The following is a 19,118-nucleotide window of genomic DNA, read 5'->3' as shown; positions in this document are numbered from 1 at the left end:
CCATATTAGTGTATTTATATTTGCAGCCTACAATTTATTGAAACATCCTGTGAATCTTAAGAAACACAGTGGAGAAATAACACTTACAGACAGCTTGAGGCTAGGTAAAATCATTTTAGTCCATAAACCTAGTGAGATAGTCCAAAAATGATAGTTTGATTCTCATGCATGAAAATGTAATGAAATTCTCATTGACTTGGGGGTGCTGTCAGGACACATTCTATGAAAATCTGTAAGGTTAAGAGGTATGTTCAGGACACTACTGATTTTGGTTCATAGGTTAGTACTAGGCTAACTGCCCTTGTGAGCCATTTATCCCTTGTGGGGCTCAAACACTGCACCTTAACCATTATGCCACCCTCCCAACCCAAGGTTTGTTTTAAGGTCGGCATCCAATGTTCCGCAGCTACCATGTGACAAGCTAGTGGAAGAAAACAAGTGTAAGTAAAGCCTTCCTTTTTATAAAACTTTGTATGAAAAATATGGAAACAAATCTGTAAAATTTCATCCCTAAGTCAACATTTAAAACATCATCCAACTTCAAATACTTTGATGTACTCTTTCTTAACAACTGTTAACTCTTCTCCAGCATATGTTTTGTGGCAAAAATTCCTCGCTCTGATCTGTTTTAAAGAAAGGCATTCTTGCATTGGGGGTGTCTTTGGCTGATGTCCAATATAGGAAAGGAATGCTATGACAAATATATAGTGTTTTAAAGTTCGGTGGCATGCAAACCTGTTGAAGAGCTGCAGACAGACTGTTTAACAAATTGAAAGAAATGATATTTCTTTCGTTTTTGTTCTAAGATAAATTTTACCTCAATCATTGTATTGGTCAAGCTGATGATCTGCTTGTTTTTATTTTTTCCTCTGTAGCAAATGGGCAACAAAGGTAAAATACTACATTACTGCACTTTTTGGGCTCCTAGCCCTACTATTTGTGGAAATGGTATGTGTTTTTTTTAAATTCACCAGACCAAATACAGTAAGCAAATGAGACTCTGGTTTAATGACTCATTTTCAAGGATGAGAACTCAGGAATACAGTATAATTTTATTATAGGGTCCAGATGCATATTTCTTCACACAAGGATATTAAAATGCCAGTACATTCCTGATTTATCTTCCTTGAGAATGAGTTGTTAAATCAACCAAAGAGTGGCGTACGGCAACAGTGGTCCCACTTCACAAAGGTGGTGCTTCTATGGACCCTGGAAATTATTACATAAGCTTGACGAGCCTGGTCTGCAAAGCTATGGAGAGGATCATTATGGAACTCATAAACAAGGCAGACATTGGGGACCCTGAGACATGGGATCTACCCCAATTTGCTTTGTCAAGGGCAAATCCTGCCTTTTGAACTTGGTCGACTTTTTTGAAACAGTCACTAAGGCCATTGATGAGGGTAAGGCAGTTCACACAGCCTACCTTGACCTTGCAAAAGCCTTTGACACAATACCCACTCGGGCATCATAGACAAACTCACCAGCTTAAATGTAACCCCATATGTCACGAGATGGGTTGCACGCTGGCTCAAGGACAGAACCCACAGGGTCAGAGTTGCTGGAGCTATGTCAGACTCTAAGCCCAGTCTGGCGGTGTGTCCACAGGGCTCAGTCCTGGGACCCCTCTTGTGTGCGGCATTTTTTTCGAGGTACAGGCAAGCATAGGAGGATTGTGGCTGCGAAAGTTGGCGGATGACTGCAAACTGGGCCGCATAATTGAGAGTCCAGGGGACACAGCGGACACAAACATCCTTCAGAGGCCTCATAGAAATGGATAATTGGTGCCAGAGCCATGGCCTTAAGCTGAGCGCCAAAAATGTATAGTCATACCCTTTGGGAAAAACAATGTACCCACAAATTACCACATAGGTGGTAATCTATTAAAAGAGCATCATCTGGAAGAGGTAATCAGTAATCAAGGACCTGGGGACCCAGGTTGACAGTAACCTCTCATTTGACACTCACATTGCCAAAGTGGTTAGGAAGACCTTCTATATTGCCCACCTTATCATGAAGGGTTTCACATCTAGATCAAGAGAGGTCATTGTGCCCTGTACTCTTCTCTTATCAGGCCAATGATTGAGTACAGTGCCCCATTTGGGATGTATCTTACCCTACACCTGCAGCAGTTGGAAAGACCCCAAAAGTTCCTCACCAAGAGGATAAAGGGTCTTAAACATATGTCATATGCTGCCCGACTGAAAAAACTCCAGCTCTATTCAGTACCGACGCACACCCGACTACTCAGAGGTGACCTGTGCCTGACGCAAGGCCATGTCCAATCTGAATTAATGGACATGCTCCACCTCAGAAAATTCAAATCCATCAGAGCCACGAGAGCAAGAGACTTAAACCTCAACACAGAAATAAATGCTGGAGGGCGTGTGGAGGGACAGATTCATAACCCAGAGGCTCCCTACACTCTGGAACAGAATCCCACTCCATGTTAGGCAGAGCCCCTCACTAACTCTATTCAAGAGAAATCTTGATGAGTGGATGGGAGATCGTAGGTTTACCCCGGGGGTCATCTCTGTGTCATTACTAGACAGAGGCACAGTAAACTAAACCCTAAATGGGCATAGTATTCTCATCCTAAGGGGTGGTGAAAGCCACACACACTCTGGCTAGGCTTATAAATGCCCTAGGGCAGATAGCCTAGTACGAGCCTATGAACCTATGAACCTATAATATCTTCTTTCTTGTCCTATTAGTTCTAGTCAATGTTTCTGTATGATGTCTCCCTCTGTTCCTAATAACAGACTCCCCATATTATTCTAAAGCGCATTCCTTCCCAATTCTGGTCATCCTCCAGATGGAGAGTCAAACAGAGATACTGTCATCCAGACCAGGCAACCATGGGGCTGTTACTGACCTCATCAGCATCTTGGAAATAAAAACATTTGTATATTTGTTCTGTGGCCATAATACTTGTCTGGTGGCTGATGTAAGTAACTGTGCCTCTAATGGCAACCTATGCTACGTTGTGTGTGTGTGTGTGTGTGTGTGTGTGTGTGTGTGTGTGTGTGTGTGTGTGTGTGTGTGTGTGTGTGTGTGTGTGTGTGTGTGTGTGTGTGTGTGTGTGTGTGTGTGTGTGTGTGTGTGTGTGTGTATGTGCGCACTCCCACGGACACATTAATGAGGGTTACTGTTACTGGCATTGGATCACAAGCCCATATATTTATTCCTTGCTATTCTTGTGTTGTGCAATCTTCTGCTTGTATGGTGGCAAACAGATGACCAAAAACTATTCCCCATCCACCAAAATGTACAAGTCAGTGTCAGCCACTCATTTATACCTTATCCCCCACCCCCTAGCCAGCTGTTCTATCATCTATTTTATTATTGTTTTGGTAGATTTAGACCCTGCTGCCTACTGATCATCTGCCCCCTCTCAGACAACTGGATAATTCCTTCCCTATTATCAGAGTGAGAACTGGCCATCATTGAGATGGCCAAAAGAGGAATTAATAGCAATGGGCTGACTGTGCTAATCATTCTTAACTTATACATAGACATTGTCAGCAAAAAGCCCTGCATCTCTGTCCTCAAGCAGAGGTGCTGAGTTCCCTGGTCTCCATCTGAAAAATCACAACTATCTAGTAGTCTCACGGTGTGCCCACAGCCCATCACCCCCCACTGGGAGAGATGAGAGGGTCATGTTCCTTCAGTACTCTTTCTCTATCCCCCTGCCAGACTCCTTCAGCACTGGGGATGCTCACTGAACCCAAGTCATAAGTCACAGTCAAGGATCCATCCCTCTGTGCCATGTGGCCAGGGAGCTTATGTTCGGCGTTATTCTTTTGGAGGTGAAATAGATGACCTTAATGCCCACTACAGATGTCTTTTGGGTATTCTTTGCACTTTATTGCTTCTGGTTCATCTATCCTGTCTTAATTTATTAGGAACTATTCTTTTCACAGCTTTGAAAATTAAGCCTTGAACACAATGTATTTTTTCACAGAAAGAAGAAAGCAAGACTGAATTTCCTTCCTTTCTTATGATTTTTTTTCAAGCCTTCACTAAATCAAAAGATTAGAAAAAAAAAGCTTTTAAACAGACCACAGGGCATCTAAAACCCTCATGATATCTGTGAGCCTAGCAAACCTCCAAACCATGGCTTATTTCAACTATTTCCTCGGGAGTTATTACAGTTCATTCTTGTACACACCCAGAATAATGTCATGCATTTTGCCACATCCACATGCCCCACTAAAAAAATGGCAAAAACTGCTATTACAGAAAATCATTGAAGTAATTGTTGATACACAGAATTGTGTGGACTGTATAATTTAAGAAAAGTGGTGCAGGATTTGACTTTTGGGGAGATATTACAGGAAATGCTGAGAGACAGGTTGTCATGCAGTATATATAATGATCAAAGTCGAAGAAGTTATTGACCAAATTTTTTTAACATTTGAAATATGTTGAATATTATTTTAGCAGAGGATGCAATGAAAATCCACATGATTCACTGATAAGGCAGCCTGCATTCGCAGAAAAACACAATTGCTGAAGATATATATGTATACAAGAATAAAGAACACAGTAAAGTGAATGCATGTCTTGGGACATATTATCTAGTCTCCAATTGTAAATTTAAGCAGCAAAATTGATGTGCATGGGGATGCCTGCACACAGAGAAAGGGCTAATTTCAAAAAGATTACCATTAGATGTATACAACGTATAGACCCCGCAGCAAGCATTTCTGACTCAGAGACAGCCTTACCATAATGTTGCAACATGAATACTGCAGCACTGCTGTGGGCAGTCTATGGGGCTGAGGTAAATGTTAATGAGGCATTCCAGGAGACAGGTATATGTTAATTAGCTATATGCTTTCCTTTGGAACTACCTGCAATAAGGCATTTAAACAGCCAAGCTATTCAGACAAATCACTTGTCTGCATAAGAGGGCATGCATGTTGTAATAAAAACAACTTAAGCTCATGCTCACCCATCATGGTAGAGGTAAGTACCAGGGAGGTTAGAAGTCAGGTGCATATATATGTATGTGTGTGTGTGTGTGTGTGTGTGTGTGTGTGTGTGTGTGTGTGTGTGTGTGTGTGTGTGTGTGTGTGTGTGTGTGTGTGTGTGTGTGTGTGTGTGTGTGTGTGTGTGTGGGTGTGTCTGCCTTAAAAGTCACAGTAGGGGAATTATTAAGGAGGCAGGTTGGACAGGAGTGTGTGAGTGAACAGTCATACCTGTACAATCCTCTAGAATAAAACACAACATTGAGGGAACACTAGCCACCAGGGAGAACTCCTTCCTATTATGCCTCAATGGTACTTACATGTAGCTGAGGAGAAACACTCTTCACAGTGATAACACTTATCATCGTGCTTTAATGACACTTAACAAAGATATGGGGAGGGGTAACATTAGTTACTGGTGATAACCAAAGATATAGTGCAGTAATGACACAGGGTTAGGGAGACACTAGACACCATGGATACAGCTTTAAATACAGCACTACAACATGACTTAGGATGGGGGAAAACTAGACACCAGGGATACTCTGTGTAATCTTAACAGCATTTAGAGAAAAAAATAGAAGATGTGGGTTGGGGATGGAGATCACTAGATGCCAGGGATTCTATCAACATTGTACCTTAAAGGCCCTAAAACAGATTGAAAGTCTGCACCATTCTACCTCCCACAGTGGATATTAATCCTATGAACCACAGCTAGACACCCACTATAAACCAGGGATATCACTAAATAAATATAAAAGTAAAACAAGAAATTACATTAGATTGGAAGTGGGAAAGTCTTCAAACCGTACACATTTGCCATAGGAAAAAGCAGTATTAACCTGCTATGCTAGCTAATGCATCCATGAAGCAAGGTGTTTTTTTACTATACAGTTGATAGGGATGGAGGGGTATCCATGCGGAGCAAAGAATTCAGAACAAAGTTAAGAGGAAAACTACATGACCCAAGGGTTAATTTTTGAAAAGTGATTCAGAATCAGTTGAGAAAGTTGATAAGTAGGTCTAACATTGCGTTGCAGTTTTTGCATAATAAGAAGCACGAAACTCTAATGTCTGGCATTATTTATTAACTGACTGTAATTGTGTGTGATGTCTGTGGGCAGAAAAAACAAAGGAAACACCAGCAATGTTCTAGGTACTCATGGTCATGTATGGGTCATGGACTATGTGTGTGTGTGTGTGTGTGTGTGTGTGTGTGTGTGTGTGTGTGTGTGTGTGTGTGTGTGTGCATGTATGTGCATGTGTGTGTGTGTGTGTGTGTGTGTGTGTGTGTGTGTGTGTGTGTGTGTGTGCGTGCGTGTATGTGTGTGTGTGTGTGTGAGATTGAGATGCCTGTGCCAACTCGATGCATGTGCTGCCAGTACAAATACAGGAAAGCACTGATCTACATTCAAGATATTTAATGGCAATTCAGAGACATGCAAATAGTGAATTAATGAACTAATGTGTCTCTGAATCACAAATCTAGGCATCCTGGAACCTGGGCCTTTTTATCACATCCTTCCTCACGAGTTCTGGCATTCTTTCTGAATCCCTGAGCTAGTTTTCTTGAATAAGATAAAAAATATTTTAGAAAAGCAAAAAGTAGTTAACTCAGGCTTTCATCTTTTATAGAAATTGTTGATAAACTATTACAAAATGATAGATGACATGTAAAATAGATGTGCTGCTCCAGATAGCACCATGAAAAAAGTACTTTGCAATCGAACATCTTTTTCATAAATGATGATCCTGCAGAAGTATTTGTATGGCCATGGCTCCGCTTACAAGTTCTAACAATTTTATTTGTCATATGTATAAATATATATATATATATATATATATATATATATATATATATATATATATATATATATATACACACATATATGTGTGTGTGTGAGTGTGTGTATATATATATATATATATATATATATATATATATATATATGTGTGTGTGTGTGTGTGTGTGTGTGTCTGAATGTATGTACGTAGGTATTAATATGAATTGCTACGTTCCACAAAACCAATGATCCAATATACTGAGAAATAATACCCAAAGCACAGAAGGATGACCCTCCCCCCCATATTCTCTGAACTTATAACTGCATAGTTACATTAATTTGAAGAGGGAAGAAATCTCCAAGAAGATGTGAATCATTGCTGGCACGCACATAGAAATTGCACAGGCAATGACTTCCAAAGGAAAACAGTGACTGACATTATGACTGTCGATCATTTTTCCTGTGGGCAAACAAAGTTCAGGGAATTTCACCTTGACCAACTGGCAGGGAAGACACACACACATATGTGTATATATCTATCTATCTCTTTCTCTCTCTCTCTCTCTCTCTATATATATATATATATATATATATATATATATATATATATAGTTTCACTTCAGAATGTCGAGTTACTGAAAACTCGAACTTCATATGATTGAGTTTTTAGAATCTCGAAATTCCAAACTGAAATAAAAAAAAAAGTCAAACACATCATTTCTGCAGGGGGGCAAGCCCCCCTGCACCCCCATACCCCCCTACTTAGATATACCAACTCCAAGATCGCTATATAGTGGGGAAAAGGGAAATCTCCCGTTCCCAGCTGTATGCAGAAGCACAGAACAGGAGATTTCCCGTTTCCTTGCTATAGTGCGATCACGGAGATGGCATATTTAAGTAGGGAGGGTGCAAGGGGACTTGACCCCCTGCAAAAAACTTATATTAAACTAAATTTAAGTCTTTTTTTTTAACACTTCACAATTTTGAGTTTCTGAAAACTCTTTCATATGGTCTCGACCATATGAAGTTCAAGTTTTCAGTAACTCGACATTCTGAAGTGAAACCATACACACATATACATATATATATATATATATATATATATATATATATATAAAATCTCTCTCTCTATTATACATATATATATATATATATATATATATATATATATATATATATATATATATATATGTATATAAAAAAAACGAAGCAGTTCTGCTTAGTTTTCTGCATGTAGAGTTAGGAAACCTTTCAGTGAATTTTCATGATGTCATTGTACTTTGATGTAGAAGTATATAAATTGCCTGATACAACATTGTGTCATTGCTGTTGAAAGTTGATACTCCACTGAGCATTAAAATGGAGTATGATGATATTTGTTCAAAGCAGTTTTTAAATTGTTTATTTAAACTTCAGAGCCAGGTATGCCATCTTTTTATTTGTTCCTGGCTGTATTGATAGCATTAACATTTTGCCTTCAATATCAAGTGAAGGGAGTAGTATATATGAGCAACTGTAGAAACCAAAACAGAAAAATGAGGCTAAATATAAAAAAAAAAAAAAAAAAAAGAGAGAGAGAGAGAAAGTTGCCTTGTCCACAATACAGGATATTTTATACACACTGCATTATGGCCAGATACAATGCCCATTGCACATAAACAAAAATCTTGCAAACAACAGATCAAGGGATTCAACTGTTAAAGAAGATAGCTATGATAATTGCAATGAGTGAAATGAATAAAAATGACAAATGGCTTTATGAAGTTGACTGCAGGACCAGATAATCAACTTTTGTCGACTTCTATGTCCAGTGAACCTGGTCAGTATCTTTGAGAGATTAACACATGCCATGGACAGTAGATGTTCATACAACACACCACAACCTGTCTGAGGTTTTTGACACCATACTGCTAGCTAACATAATATACAAGCTGAATAAGCTCCAGATTAACTCCTATGCAGTTCAGTACACAGGAAGTTGGTTAAGAGGTAGAAGCCATGCAGTGTGAGTGGCAGGTGCATCCTCAGTAAACATAAAGGTGCCAAGTGGTGCTCCATAGGGCTCCATGCTGGGACCCTTACAATTCATCATCTACTTCACAGATCTCCTAATCACAAATGGGGATCTCTGGCTAATCAAGTTTGTGGATGACTATAAACTTGGTAACACCCTCAAATCCCCCTCTGGTATGCAAAAGGTCCATCTGCAACTCACACATGTCATGGACTGGTGCTCAAAAACACAGGTTAAAAGTAATGCTAAAAAAGGGCAATATTGCTGCATTTAGTAAATGATCCTTTCATTATCCTTATAATATAAACAACACCCTACTCAGAATGAAAGTGTGGTAAGAGACCTTGGAACCTGGGTAGATAATTCCCTAGCTTTGACCATCAAAAAGCAACAATGGCTAGACAAGCTTTTTACCTGGTGCAGCTGATTACAAAATGTATTTCATTTAGATCCAAGGAAGTTCTTAACACTCTATATTCCACATTGATCAGAACTACTATTGAATACAATGCCTCTTTTAGTTTGTATCTTGCTTGGCATATCAAGCAACTGGAAAGACCTCAGAGCTACCAGGAGAGGCTGGAAGCACTGTATCTTTATTGAATGTTCTACAGACTCATTAGGGAGGACTCTGTGCCTTGTGTTTTGGACTTTTTCAGATCCAGTAGTCCAAGATTTCTTATATCTCCATAAATTGTATAGTGCTAATAACACTAGAACCAGGGGTCTCAACCTGTTTCAGCAAATAAACAACACATGCTGGAGAGATACTTTTGTCACACAAAGCTACTCCTTCTCTGGAGCAAACTTCCACTCCAAATCGCATAGACAAAGTGAGAGCCAAAATAAACTTCTTCTTCTTCTGGGCCAAAAAGATCTCCTCTTTTCTATCCCAACCAGTCACAGCAACCATTGGCAAAGGAATTCTTCTTTCTCAACTTGAATATAGGCTCCCAATTTTTGTTTTTGCCTCAAAGAAAAATGCTGCCCTACTTCTGTGACAGCGTTTGTTGATTATTAAGAACTCGGCTCCCTGTGACCATCACTGTATCACCCTAGAAAAAGCCAAATGACTAATCAAAAAGCAAAGATCAAACCTACTTTTAGGATCCCAGCTCTACAAACTACTCCATCTCCACACATTTGCTCTTCTCCCCCTGCAGCTAGACATAATGAAAAAATCCTCCTCATACAACCTGAGACACTACTCACAAGCCAGACCAGCTCTCATTACCCCTATAAACAAACTTCACAGCACTGCACATGCTTTCTACCATCAGTCACCTACTCTTTGGCAAGCTCTCCTCACCAACATTAAGAACATCGGCGCTTATTCCAAATTCTAGAATGCAACTCTAAAAGAAATTTTTCATCCAAGCTAAGTGATCCTGCTTCAGCAAAGGACATATCACCTATCCTATCTCCTTTCTAGGTTTCTTCCCTCTTTCAAGATTTACTGAAGATTGACCCACTTTAGAAGCTAATGCATATATTGTACATTACACTCTGCTAAATTGGTCTAGATTATTCTGTTATTACTTATATTTCTGTATTTGTTGTTTGTGAAATGTTTTGCATTTCACCAGGGCTGAGCCTGAAATTGTTCAGCATTGATCAGTGCGCTACCCAAGTAAACAAAGATAAATAAATCAACGAATAAATACATATGACACACCTTCTTCCTTCAAAAAGGAGTAAGATAACTGGATAGGTAACCGCAAATTCACTCCTTGGCTTGACTGGCCTGCTGCTCTTTTAAAAATTGGTAAGTTCTAATGGGGTAGTTGTTGTTGTTGTGTCTTTCGGCTTTTCCTGGTTAGATCGGAACTCCGGTCCACTAATAATTGGCAGTAGATTTTTACGTACTGAGTTGCCAGCTCTGACGCACGACCTTCATCGAAGGTACACCCATTCACGCATGTCTCCACACAGAAGATGCTCTAGCTGAGAATCGAACAGGACAACATCTTACTGTGAGGTGACAATGCAACCGCAGCACCACCACCACAGTTAAGTTCTAATGGGGTAGTAACAAGGCATAAATGACTACAAGACCCAGCTGCCTTGTATTTTTTTATGATTCTGTGTCACGTACATTAATAAAGAATGAGTCTGTTCTCTGGAAAGTACAGCTAACGGAATTTCTGGGAGTACAGACAAAGAGTGTGTGATATATTTCAATATTTTAGCCAAATGAGAAAATTAATAGGAATTCAGGCTCAAATCTAAGCAAGAGGAGAACTACAAAACAAGGACAAGATATAGGCAGTCAGAAAAGAGTAAGGTGACACACAAACAGATGTTTTTAGATCTACTATAATGGAAAATCTCTAAAACTTAAATAAATGAGAGAGATACATGTGAAAAAGAAAAAGCCAATGAGGGAGAAACTTGAAAAAAGTAACGAGTCACAGACAAACAAAAACAACAGAACTATGACAAAGCAATGCAATGAGAAGACTCATGGCTATATTGGATATCCACAAATCAATGTACGTCTGGATAGTCTAGAAAAGACAATTTCATGATATGGCATCCTAAAAGTTGTTCTTAAAGGGGTATGTAGCAAAATAAGTATAAACACGATGGATCAGTGTAAGTGTGCATTTGCATGACAATGCTGAGGAAGCTCCAAAAGGATGCATGTCTGCTGTTCTTTAGTACATTAACAGAGCAGAGGCTGTAGTAAAGTGCAGCTGTACAGAACGCAGCATTTTTACTTTGGTGAGGGGAACTTCATGACCATACTTTTGTTTTGCTGCAGAGTCTAATAAGAATGCATCAGAATGATATGTTTATGGCTCAGTGAGCAGCATTTACCAAGTCTTTAAATACTGCCCTGCAGCCTGGAGCTGTATTTAAATACTGCCCTGCAGCCTAGAGCTGTACTCCCTGAGTTTTCTTTTGTTTCCTTTGTGAAATGTCACAAAAGTCATTTTTTTGCCTAGTGGCCAAGGTTTTCTGAATTCTTCTTCTCACTTTTCCTGGTTAGGGGTCACCATAGCAGATCACCTGTGCAGTCATGATTGGCAGTGGAGTTTTACAGTGTTGAGTTACCAGCCCAGCACCCAATCTTCCACAGAAGGCACACACACATGCACACCCAGGGCCAATTTAAACTGTCCAATCCACCTGCAGCATGTCTTTGGAATGTGAGAGGAAACGAATCATGTGACCACAGGGAGGACATGCAGACTCCAAACAGAAGGCACCCCAGCTGAGGATCAAACCAGAGAACTTCTTGCTTTGAGGCAGCAATGATAACCGGTGCACCACCACAGCCACCCTTCCAAGGTTTTCTGAATCCAGTTCATTAATGCTGCAATAACAGCAAAAGTTTTATAAGCATGTATTTAAAAAAATAGGGTTCTCAGAATGTATGTTATGTTTTACAGAAAAAAAAATACAACACTCGAACTCACAATTTTAATAATGTATTACAGGTAACTGAAGAAGTGTGCATATGGACTGGGAAACAAAATGAATCATTGATGAAGCTACAAGAAAATGCAGTGGTCTGAAACACAAATTAGCTAAGCATTGTAAAAATAAAAAAACATACCTAGTGAAATATGCCTGTGAATATTCAACTAAATTCAAAGAACACAAGAGAAATAAAGGAACGCTAAACAGGAGTCCAACCCCAGAACTCTAAAAGAGAGGAATCTCACAGACAGTACTTTATATGGATATAATCAATAGAATGTTCAGCATATATTTAAATACAAAACACATTCCTTAGACATAGCAAACCTGTAGTACTTAGTATTTCCTACTATCTTCACATTTCTGCATTCATCACTTTATTGCAGACCCTACTACAATGAGAAATATTGTGTCACAGCATTTTTTCCGGTCTCTACATTTACAATATTCAAAGCCATCCGAACCGGTATTTGCTTTAACTCCATCTCATTCATTTATGGACAAAAAACAAGTGATTCACTGCAGTCCCTTTCTAGACAGATTGTTCTACTGTCATGCAAGCTGAATCCAATTCTTACAACTGGGTTGAATTACAAATGTATCCCTCTATATTTGTAAATGCAAACATAAAACATACAGTTAATATTCATTGGGTGCAGTCGACAAACTATACACTGTTGAAGAGTTCACATTGTGCAACTTTCAGGTTTCAGCATTATCTTGCCCACACCTGACAGTCACTGTATCATAAAGATTCACTTTTCAATTTCAGGGACTGAAAAGATCCTGCTGGACATCAGTTGACATAGTGCATATGTACAGTGCACACAAACGTTGATTCATGTAGTTACATTCACATTGACATAGTGCATATGTACAGTGCACACAAACGATTCATGTAGTTACATTCACACTGACATAGTGCATATGTACAGTGCACACAAACTTTGATTTATGTAGTTACATTCACACTGACAGTGCATATGTTAAGTGCACACAAATGTTGCTTCATGTAGTTACATTCACACTGACGTGCATATGTACAGTGCACACAAATGTTGATTCATGTAGTTACATTCACACTGACATAGTGGATATGTACAGTGCACACAAACGTTGATTCATGTAGTTACATTCACACTGACATCGTGCATATGTACAGTGCACACAAACGTTGATTCATGTAGTTACATTCACATTGACATAGTGCATATGTACAGTGCACACAAACGTTGATTCATGTAGTTACATTCACACTGACATCGTGCATATGTACAGTGCACACAAACGTTGATTCATGTAGTTACATTCATACTGACATAGTGCATATGTACAGTGCACACAAACGTTGATTCATGTAGTTACATTCACACTTGACGTGCATATGTACAATACACAGAAATGTTGCTTCATGTAGTTACATTCACACTGACATAGTGCATATGTACAGTGCATACAAACATTGCTTTGTGTAGTTACATTTACAGCAGTTGAAGAGCATACATATTCAGATGTACTTTACAAGAATGCTTTTAATATAAATATCTGTTTAGTCAACAACGGTGTTGCCATTTTTGATGGTTTGTTTGCTTTTTGCTTTGTGATTCAGCAGATTCAACTTAGTCAGACAGATTTTTCTGTTACTCTACAGATGCTCACCTGTATACATTTTGTCTAGGTTATCTCAGGCTGAATTTATAACAAGCTAATAATATAAGGAAAAAAAAAATCAGGCCCTTGTTAGTTTTCTCATTCTTGATTGTGTCGCTCACTATTCATTTTATATATTCTTATACAACACAACTGATTTGCTGTTAATAAAAAAATGACATTTCCATGTAATAAGCTTAAATTGTGAAAGTTATACTAGCGATAGCAGTTTATGGTCATTGTCCTGATTCTGCTTTAATTTTTTACTGCATGTACATATAATTAAAGAAGGTTCTAAGTAGGCTGAATAAAGCAAACTGATATCTTTACAAATAATAAATATAATAAGAAATACAAATTATGGTAAATTAGTGGTGCACTAAACTACCTTATTCCATTAACTCTCATGTTTTTCTGATATTCGGTTCAAATTTTTTTCCGAAAACAAACAGAAAAAAAAATGTGTCCTTAATATTTTTCATCAATAATTTCCTAACAACTTTTTCCCAAACAATGCATTATAGCAATTTTTCCAGACTGCAAATAAAATACATTTTGCACTGGAACCTTTGATTCATACTCCCTTATTTTGTTCACCAAATCCATTCTTCTTTTACTTCGTTTCATTCCAGCCGTAATTCATCAGTGTCGATTAGTACCTTCCTCTATCTGGTCTGCAGATAAATGCATTTATTTCTTAAATATTACTGTTTTGTGTTGTACTTCAGAACATCAGAAGAAGCATGTAGAATTCAACATCTTTAATATGTGTTTCTGTTTTGCACCTGTCAATAGACTGATAGCAGTTTTAGTGATTACTGTTACAGTTAAAATGTTTTGCCGAAAGTACTTCCTTTTCTCCACAGTTGTGTGATCTCAGGGTAGGCATATTTAAGTTCAGTGGATGTTGGGGGATATCTCGCCACATTGGAGGTGCAGGGGGGGGCTTACCCTTGAAAAAAATATTTCCTCTGAGTTTCATTGAAAGTGGTTTTGGTGAAATATTTTCAGAGATTTTCAGGAAACAGGATATCGATCTATTGACAAGGTTCCTTTATTTTCTATTTGTGTATCTCACTCAGCATGCAAAAGTCTCCCCATTAAGACTAGGTACTACATTAATCTAGCACATTAATGTATATTTCCTTTGTGCAAGATAATATCAAAAGGTAGATATTATCTGCTCTTATTCTTTGCATCAGATGGCATCACTACATAATGCCAAAGCTAGCATATCTGCATTTCTACAGACTATGACATGAATAGGTATAGAAAGCCTACTGATGTAAGACAATTAGAAAGGAAAATATAACATATGAGAGAACAAAGATTAGAGAAATTAGACATGAGAGAAGAGAGGGATTCCACATGCTACAGCTTCATTTTCATACTCGCTGTTTTTTTTGACAGGAATGTGCAGGAGACTGACAGCTCAACAAATTGAGTTTCAGTGAGTCCTCTTACACTGAAGCCTTTACATTGAAAACAGCTTTCAGCTTGCTTTCGACTTTGCATTTTCCCATTTTTGTGCAACAACAGAGTTAGTATGTATATATCAGGGGGTGTGAGGATTTCTGCCCTTATGAGGGGTGTGGGGGTATGGGGTGTCTCTGCAAAAACAGATTTGTTTGGTGTTCACAGAAACTAGTTTTTAACATGTATTTCAGTGTGTTTCCACTCACTGAAACTGTCTTCAGCAAGTTGAAATGAATCTGCATTCACATTTGTCACAGCAGTATATTTCCTATGCTGTATACAACAGCTAATAAAACTAAGCAAAAAAAAAAAAACTTGCCTATGGCTTTGAAAAATAATGAAAGTAAAAAGCATCCTTGTATATAAAAGCCTGCACTGATGATCCTACTTACCAAGTTTATTGTGTAACAGCAGAATATTGAACAATGGGGTTCACCCTACAGATTCTTTTGTGCCGTATAATAGTTTTAGGTCCATAGTTTCACAATAGACAATCAATTGAAATGTTCATTGGGAACCTATCCACTGTAGTTAAAGCAATTGGATTTCCATATATCTTAAGCAGCTTTCAGATCATATTTACATGTGGATCCTACAGAAACAATTCCTGTGACTAGATTTTATTTACAGTAAGTAATATTTTAAGTGCAGTTCTGGATTAACAAGTTCTGATGTCTTTCACATCCAGCTTCTTGCTTAAATACATTTTACTGTGCATTAATGAAGTAAAAAAAACTTCTCCTATCCATAGGGTCCTAAAATATAGTAGTCAAAGGGAACAGTGAATGGGATTAATTTGTTTTTCTATAGTTATTTTTTAATGTCGTTCTGCTTTCACATGTGGTCCATTGATCTGTAATAGGTACACTCTGCCATCAAAAATGTAATCATATTTTTAACAGCTCTGAATTGAGGTTGAAAACATAAGCTCTTCAAACCTGCCCAAGATACACCATTGCATGGAAGCCAAATGTTTTAAAAATGCAGAGGACATGACTTGATTTATAGTTTGTGCATAACATTTGTCGTTTGGAAAGTCTATACATTTTATTCAGCTAAACATGACTTATCTACAAGTAATTCTGTATCAGCTTGGCTTACTGTAATAACAGAGGGTAGCATTAACAGTCTATAGCTATGACTTTTTCATATAGTCCATAAACAAACTGCACTGGCAGTGAACATACATACTTGATAATAAATATGCTATTGTAAAAGACAATGTCATAAATGGAGGCAAAAGTTTCTCCTTATATTAGGAACTTGTATAAACTACCAAAGTAAATCAGTTTCGATCATGATCTCAGAAACAGTACTCAGGCACTCACACACTGTTCAAACAAACCTCTTAGGTGTGTCCCCGCAGAACTGAAGATCACCATTCTGAGAAGCAGTAAAAATGGAATGTGTACTTGATGTTTCATGGTTAATCCAGCATAATGTCTTCCTCATGAAAACAAGTCAAAATTCCCTGTCTGTTTCATGTTAAACCGTGTTTTGCAGCACACTCAATTTCCTTCCAGCCATTCCCGCAGCAGGCCTCTTTGGATCTAAGTATATGCAAGAATTTTCAAACTTGGATGGGATGAATGACATGGCCATCTGCTATGCAACCTCTTAGTTCAGTGAAGGCAAATGGCCTTTGTGTAACAAGAGACATTAAATCCTTTTTGACTGCGCTATGAAAACACAATATTATAGAAAACAATAATATACATAGTTTAAACACATTGACAAGTTTTTCACATAATTAATTTGAAAAGGGAGGAAAAACACTGATATGAAATCTTGTGTACAGAAATGATAGTATTTGCTTAAATCTTTATAACACATCAGTTGTTTTCTGACAACTATTTTCTGCAGTATCATTGTTCCACAGAATATCTTAATGTACACTATAAAGTCTGCTCTTATTAAATTATGTATACTTTCATGGTATGTTTAAACAAATGTATCTTCTATTTATCACAACCACCACACGCAAATAAAGGAACAGGATGCTGAAAAAACAGTCCATTAACATTATTATAGTTCCCACAACAAAATACATTCACAGCGTCACACATGGACATACACATACAATCACAAGTACACACTTACACACACATGCATATGCATTTATAGACAAATGCATATACTTAGTTCTGTTCTGTTATAATGCTAGTATTTTACAGTATTGTTGCAGCTGTAAGGTGCCTTAAATATTTGGCTAAATGAAATATATCATAAAAATTGATTCCTACACTTCTTTCATAATCACTGTTTAGCGCTTTTGTCTTTTTTTTCCCCAAATTTCTGAAGATGTCCATGACAATAAAAAGACAAAAGCGGTAAACAGTGATTAAGGAAGAAGTTTCAGTTTTTTACGCTGAATTTTGTTTTTTTGGTTTGCATGTTTGCATAAATGTTTGAGATTGGGAGTGTCATTTTTCATTAAGTGAAATATATTACTGCTGGGAGCAGTGCTATGGAAACACATCACACAAATAAAAGCTATGCAAAAATATCTGCAGTAGTCTGTGAAAGGATTATTTTGGTTAGCAACTATAACTCATTAATGTATAGGCTATTAGAAACAGGGTGCTGTATATAAGGCATACTAAATAAAGGATCATATAACATAGCTTGTTTTTTTAATTAATTAAGCCCTATTAGCCCAAGTATCAAATATTTACAGGCACCTGTTATGTTTTCTACAGCACATGGAAAGCTACATTAGATGATCATTAAGCATAACTTCACCAACAAATTCTGCCCTTTTCCTGCCTATTAAATAAGCCAGCAGTCCTAGCAAAATTGAGAGTGTTTCAAACTATCAACACTGGAGCTACTTCTCTTATGTGTCTTCCTGAATACCTCCTATGCCCACACAAACAACACACACACACACACACACACACACACACACACACACACACACACACACACACACACACACACACACAGTTCTTAACAGCTATTTCAGCAATGCTGTTGCATAGTTTTCTCATTAGGTAAGGACAATGTTTGCTATGTTCTCACATTACCCTGTTGGCACTCTTCTCTGTCTTCACATTGTCCTGTGTTCTCATTGCACATGGTATGATCTGAAAGATGCTTCTCTCTTGGTCATTGTTATTTTCTGTTTAGGTATTTAATCATCTGTTTCATACTTTCCACTCATCATCTTCCCAAGACTTTTATCTTAATTCTGTAGTGCCACTTAAAATTCTCAAAGCCATTTTTTAAGTAACAATCTATTTTTTTAGTCAAATCATCAAAAAAAATGACACAAATATTTCTTAAGATTTTAAAAAGAAAAGAAAAAATCACAGACCACAATGATGGAAATAAAAACTAACTGAAATACTCATACTAATATTAGCAACTATTTGTGAAGTTCTGTTTGCAGAAATTATAGCTTGTCCAGAAAATTTGAATATATCTATTGACCAACAAGCTAAGTCAACCTGGTGGAGATTCCTAGATGAAATAAATTAGACACATGTATTACCCAATTAATGGGGCATCTTTGCTAAGACTGGTAATTGTTTTCTCTAATATTATCTATGAAGCCTGTACAGAGGTGCTAGTCAAGCTGTCTGACAAATAGCTAATCATAAACTACAGTCTAAATTTCTCTTACCCTATGTACATGTTATAAGTGCCTAAACAAAAAAAATTATCAACAATTAATATATTTCCCAACCACTTTCAATAAAATCAATCTCAATTCTACTTAAGCATATCACACTAAAAAGTATTTTATTCAGTGTCTTAAAATCTCACCATCTTTCTTATTAGGATGCTGAACTC

General features: G+C 37.6%; 1 protein-coding gene across 1 annotated transcript in view; it reads right to left on the bottom strand.

Moving 5' to 3' along the window:
* MUSK (muscle associated receptor tyrosine kinase) overlaps positions 1 to 16,889 on the bottom strand; it is a 1,728,668-nt gene extending 1,711,779 nt beyond the window's left edge. Inside the window, exon 1 of the mRNA XM_044061034.1 lies at positions 16,669 to 16,889. Coding sequence (XP_043916969.1) covers positions 16,669 to 16,747 — 79 coding nt within the window. The 5' untranslated portion in view covers positions 16,748 to 16,889. The remainder of the gene's footprint in view (positions 1 to 16,668) is intronic.
* Between the last annotated feature and the right edge of the window lie 2,229 nt (positions 16,890 to 19,118).

This window comes from Protopterus annectens, chromosome 2.part0 (genome assembly GCF_019279795.1).
Source record: "Protopterus annectens isolate FY-2018-M chromosome 2.part0, PAN1.0, whole genome shotgun sequence".
NCBI lineage: Eukaryota > Metazoa > Chordata > Ceratodontiformes > Protopteridae > Protopterus > Protopterus annectens.
This window is presented reverse-complemented; position numbering and strand designations above follow the sequence as displayed.